Source organism: Oryctolagus cuniculus, chromosome 17, assembly GCF_051225735.1.
Source record: "Oryctolagus cuniculus isolate XC-2025 breed Fujian yellow rabbit chromosome 17, ASM5122573v1, whole genome shotgun sequence".
NCBI lineage: Eukaryota > Metazoa > Chordata > Mammalia > Lagomorpha > Leporidae > Oryctolagus > Oryctolagus cuniculus.
Window position 1 is genome coordinate 42,212,438 of NC_142883.1, and position 6,000 is coordinate 42,218,437.

Consider the following 6,000-nt stretch of genomic DNA (forward strand, 5'->3'; position numbering starts at 1 on the left):
TGGCTGTTGCTGGTGTGTCCACGCCATATTCAGCTCCTCGTGCCCAGATTATATGGGTCACAAATAGTATCTGAGCAAGTAATGCAGATCCAGAAGATGTTTTCAAAAAGTAATGTGTTTATCTTTTCTTGAAGAGTATCAACAGTTTGTATCTATCGTGTGTGTGTGTGTGTTGGGGGGGAGCTTATGATTCATTGTACTTTCATTATTAAAAGGAAAACAGTGTTAATATATCGTTTTTAAACTTTCTGGGAAAGTGCTGTGGCATAGCAAGTTAAGCCACGCTCCACTTCCCATCTGGCCCCTGCCTAATGTGTCTGGGAAGCAGAAGATGGCCCAAGTGGTTGGGCCCCTGCACCCACGTGGGAAACCCAGAAGAAGCTCCTGGCTTCTGTCTGGTCCAGTTCCAGTAGTCGTGAATGTTTAGGGAGTGAACCAGCAGATGGAATATCTCTGTCTATTCCTGTCTCTCTGCAACTCTGCCTTTCAAATAAAATAAATAAATCTTTAAAACAAAAATTCTGTCTTTTTTTTTAAGATTTATTTATTTATTTGAAAAGCAGAGTTACAGAGAGAAAGAGAGATCTTCCATTCATTTGGTCACTTCCCAAGAAAGATCTCTCAGTCTCTCCCTCTCTCTAACTCTGCCTTTCAAATAAATCAATAAATCTTAAAAAAAACCAGCTATATGATATATATTACATGTGTATTTTAAATTTATATTTAATGGATGGGCAGAGGGAGAGAGAGCCAGACAGTGAGCTCCCACCCGACTCAGGAACTCTATCCAGGTGGGTGGTGTGGGTTACAGGAACTGTCACTTGAACCATCACTGTTGTCTCCTTGGGTCTTTGTTAGAGGGAAGCTGAAGTCTGGAGCTAGAGCTGGATAGCAAGCCTCCACACTACACTGTGGGACAGGATATGTTACCTGGCGTCTTCACCTCGGGCCAGACACCTGCTATGCCATATCATATGTTGCCTTGTGGATGTGTCATACTTTATTTGGGCCACAGTCATTCTGGCTTTGTGAACATTTCTGCACAAATGTTGGTAATTATGTATATATATATACACACACACACAAACACATATATATATATTAAAGATTTATTTATTTGAAAGGCAGAGTTAAACAGAGAGAGGAGAGGCAGAGAGAGAGAGAGAGGTCTTCCATCCAGTGGTTCACTTCCCAGTTGGCCCCAATGGCTGGAGCTGTGCCAATCCGAAGCTAGGAGCCAGGAGCTTCCTCTGGGTCTCCCACGTGGGTGCAGGGGCCCAGGGACTTGGGCCATCTTCCACTGCTTTCCCAGGCCATAGCAGAGAGCTGGATTGGAAGAGGAGCAGCCAGGTATTGAACCGGCATCCATCTGGGATGCTGGCGCTTCAGGCCAGGGCATTAATCCACTGTGCCACAGTGCCGGCCCCAGCAATTATATGTTTTACTGGAAATGTTCATATTAGAAATTAATTCCTTAGAATATAGTCTTTTTTTTTTTTTTAATTTATGTTTATTTGAAAGGCAGAGCTACAGAGAGGCAGAGGCAGAGAGAGGTCTTCCATCCAATGGTTCCCAACCCAGATGGCCACAACAAGGCCACGGACTTGGGCTATCTTCTACAGCTTTCCCAGGGCATAGCAGGGAGCTGGATGGGAAGTGGAGCAGCCAGAACTGGCACCTATATGGCATGCTGGCGCTGCAGGCCGGGGCCTTAACCTGCTGCACCACAACGCTGGCCCCTGCTCCACTTCTGATACAACTTCCTGTTCTAATGTGCCTGCAAAAGCAGTGCCAGATGGCCCAAGTACTTGGACGACCCCTGCACTCAGGTGGGAGACCCAGATGAAACTCCTGCTGCTAGTTTTGGCCTGGCTCAGCCCTGGCCATTGAGTCTATTTGGGAATGAAATCAGCAGATGGAAGATCTCTGTCTCTTGGCCTTTTAAATAAATAAAGAAATCTTACCCCCCCCCCCCAAAAAAAAAAAATTTCAAAATGTGAAAGCAGAGAACAGAAGAAAACCGTGTAGGACAGAGTTATTCCATAATGGTGATGACAGCCATCAGAGAGTGGAAGTTGTGGAGATTGAGGTTGAGTCATGGGGAGAGGGTGGCCATCAGTCCAGTGCTTTCACCGAGTCCCAGCCAGGTCTTCATTAAACTACAATTTGTTGAGGTTCTGGTTGGTGTTTTCTGGCACCGTGGAAAGTGACGTGCCCTTTCCCTTTCTATTTCAGTTTGCAGGAAAGCCGTCCATTTTCAGTCGATTTTTTCAGGAAAATGATCCAGTTTGAAAAGGAGCAAGTGAGTGTTGTGTCTAAACATTTCTTTTCTGGGAAAGTGGGGTAGTGGTTATTAGTCTGCTGTGTTGTGTGATTTAAAAGCCTCCCATAAAGCTATATATTTTGGGGCCCTTAGTCCAACGCTTTTCATAGACCTGGTTCAGGAGTGGTAACCAAAGAGGTGAAGATCCGTATCTGGAGAATAGAAAACCCAGAAGCTGCTTTTTAGAGGAAGCCTTGCCTGCCACGCTGGGTGTGGTGCTGTTGCTTTGCCTCTTCAGCACCCTGGTTATCTCTTGTGTGGGTACGAGGGAGAGAGGAGGTACTCACTAACTATTTTTGATGTTTTCAAACAGAACCTGTGAATGGGACAACCACCAGAAATTGTCATTTAAAAAAACATGAGGCAGGCACACTTGCAGTTGTGCTAAGAGACATTATTATCCTTGTTTTCAGGTGAAGAAATGTGTAAGATCAGATCAGGGGGTTTACAAAGCTTGCTAGAGGTCATGTAACTAGTACTTATTTATATTTTGCCTTGTCATAAAGAAGTTTAAGGTGGACGTAAACTAATAAATGTCAGAGCCTGGGTACTCAGAAGGAAGAAATCTTTAACCGTAGGGAGCAGAACCTTCATCATTTATTTCTTTATCTAAACCCAACTCGTCCCTTGAGGCTTTCAGAAACCTCCCCTTCATGTTCTCCCACTGAAAATTCATGAGACTTCTCCCTGTTATCAGAACAAAGTGTTTTTATGTTTGACATTTACATCACTCTGTTGGGTGGTGTATTTGACTTTATTCTGAGTAAATAGAGCCAGGCTGTGTTCATCTTAAGCCCCTTCCCGTTTCCCTGTCAAATTCCTAACTTGGTAGCTGCTTAACAATGTGGTTGAAATGAATTTGTGACATTACAATTTGAGCTTTTGTTTTAGGAATCCTGCAAGATGGCAAATTTAAGAGAGTTTTATGAAAGGGCTTTGAGAGAGTTTGGATCTACAGATTCCGGTAAGTAAACTTTTGAGTGCATGTGCATGGTGGTTAGAACAATGTTTTGTTTACTTCCCCCTGCCCCCACTCTTGCTTTGTGCATGAATACATGTACACGTAGTTTGGCTTACAATTTCAAGGTCATAAGCCATGGGTCTTGTATTAAGAACTCTGGATCAGAGAAAGATTTGCTTGGTCTGGTTCTCATAAACTGTATTTGTAAGGAAAGAGTTAATGTAGGTCAGAACAAAGAGGAGCAGGTGTTACAGCCCAGGTAAATGTGGGATGCTAACTGGCATTTATTTTCATTGGTTGTCACCAGATTGCCCTCATTTGTAGGACTTGTACAATGTACTTCTGGGGCTGTGTGTGTTGTGTACTACCTGAGACTTTATGTATGAACTACTAAGCACTGGCGTGAATAGTTATTAAATTCATGTTGAACGATACATTAGCTCCTACCAGTTTTTCAGCAGACCTTTCCTTATGAAATAAATTTTAAAAAGTGCCATTTTTGCTAACCTTAGCAAATTTTAATAAGCACGGTGACAAGGTTACAGTGAACTCTTTGAGTGTTGATTTCAGCTTTAAAGAAACTCAGCAAAACCTTCTCTCCAAAAATTTAGGATTTTTGAGTTCATTAAGTAACATAGGATATTGTGGTTACTGTGAAGGGATTTTCTTCCTAAAAAAAAAATAAGAGGCAAACCTTTCATTGCTGGCCCTTAGTGTTGGGATGCTTCAGAAGGGGTATTGTTTCACATGATTCAAAGGGAATAATGGCAAGAAAGTAACTTTAGAAATCTTGTATTGATATACTTAAGGAAATATTTGTTAAGGAAACCTTTTCAGTTGTCTGACTGTATATTTATAGTCATTTTCTTTTTGTTTGTTTCTTTGAAGATCTTTGGATGGATTACATCAAAGAGGAGCTGAACCACCCACTTGGCAGACCTGAGAACTGTGGACAGATCTATTGGCGAGCCATGAAAATGCTGCAGGGAGAGTCAGCAGAGGTGTTTGTGGCTAAGCACGCCATGCACCAGGCTGGCCATCAGTGACAAGGAAGGACACAGCCAATGCTGTGATGTTGCATTGCAGGCTCTGTGGGCAGACTGTATTATGAGTCAGTCCGTAACTTATTCAGAATGGTAGAAAGGATGTCTGCTTGATCTTGAGACATACTTCAATTTTTTATTAATTTGTTAATGTTTAACTCCAGAAAAAAGAACTACTGATTTCATATCTATTTGTTGAGCCCAGACCCACCATGGGCCCTCAATGTTCTCTCTGCCTTATGGAAATCCTACAACTGAGTTTAATTTATTATCTCAGGTCCAGCGTATATATCTCTAATTCAGATCTAGGAGTCCGTTAAAATGGAGGAGAAAGTACAGTTTTGCTAGTTTATTGTTTACTCTTATCTTACTTTAAAAGTATACATGATTTGAGTTTGTTCTAGAAAATATGGAGGGAAAAGGACAGTATGAAGAAAATGAAAGCATCCTGTAACCCATCTAGAGATTACTCAGGAATTTGATCAGAATCAGATATATACAATCACATCATTGACTCATTTATTCGTTCAAGAAATATTTGCATGCCCGTCATGTGCAGTAAAGAAAGGGAGGATTTGGGGGGTGGAGAGTGGGGGTTGGAAAAGGACTGTGCTTATGAGCTAGGTGAAGCAGCAGAGAAGGAGGTGCTGGGTATTGGGGAAAGTGGCTGTTGAAGAAGGTTGAGATAGACAGTGTTTAAAATCTCTGAACTGAGGAGCAGAGGAGGCACAGCAACAAAACCAGGGCAAGGGCAGAGAGGCAGAGAAGGGCCTGTGCAGGGAGGCATGGGAGGACAGCTTGGTGAAGGGGATTGTTTGAGGTACTGCCTTTTAACTTAACATCTGACATCACCAAGAGAAGCATTCAGTGAGGTTTTACCTCATTCTCTGTTTCACTTAATACTGTGTTATAGCCCCAGGTCATTAAATAGCTTTAAATACATTCAATGTGTTCATAACACTGTATTGGAAAAATGAGCCAGGACTGAACTTTGCTGATCCCCTTGTCATTTTTGATGACGATTTTTGTCAGTCTTTGTATGCCTGGTTATTTCCTTACGAGATTGACAGCTGCCAGTGGAATACTGGATTGGAGGATGTAACTTTTAGAGCCTATTGTTAAGAATTGCCACTTTGCTCCTTCTTTCAAGCAGCGTATGAATAAAGTGGCAACACCCTGGCGTCTATTGGATATTGAAAAACATTTTGTCTTTTTCCCATTTTAATAGGTGAAAAGTGATATGTCATTGATTTAACATGCAATTCTTTGATATTAGTGTTTTTTTTTTTGTGTCTTCTTACCTTTACACATTTTTAGATTTTTTAAAACTTTTCTTGCTAATTTATGAGATTTTTTATATATTAAAATGTTAATCTTTTGTATCTCATTTGTTGTAAATAATTTTTACTTCTAGCTTTATGTATGTGTGTGTGGTGTTTCTTGATACCCAGAGGTATAAGGACATTTTTAACTTTTGCATTCTAAGTATTATTTGCATGTCATTTAAAAATATTTGTTTGTTTGAAAGAATTACAGAGACAGAGAGAGGTCTTCTATCCACTGGTTCACTCCTCAGTTGGCCACAATGACTGGAGCTGTGCCAATCTGAAGCCAGGAGCCAGGAGCTTCTTCCAGGTCTCCCATGCAGGCGCAGGGACCCAAGGACTTGGGCC

General features: G+C 41.6%; 1 protein-coding gene across 1 annotated transcript in view; it reads left to right on the forward strand.

The window, feature by feature from the left end:
- UTP6 (UTP6 small subunit processome component) overlaps positions 1–5,714 on the forward strand; it is a 40,426-nt gene extending 34,712 nt beyond the window's left edge. Inside the window, exons 17-19 of the mRNA XM_051825453.3 lie at positions 2,236–2,302; positions 3,215–3,287; positions 4,173–5,714. Of these exons, the coding sequence (XP_051681413.2) occupies positions 2,236–2,302; positions 3,215–3,287; positions 4,173–4,330 (298 nt within the window). The 3' untranslated portion in view covers positions 4,331–5,714. The remainder of the gene's footprint in view (positions 1–2,235; positions 2,303–3,214; positions 3,288–4,172) is intronic.
- Positions 5,715–6,000: the final 286 nt, after the last annotated feature.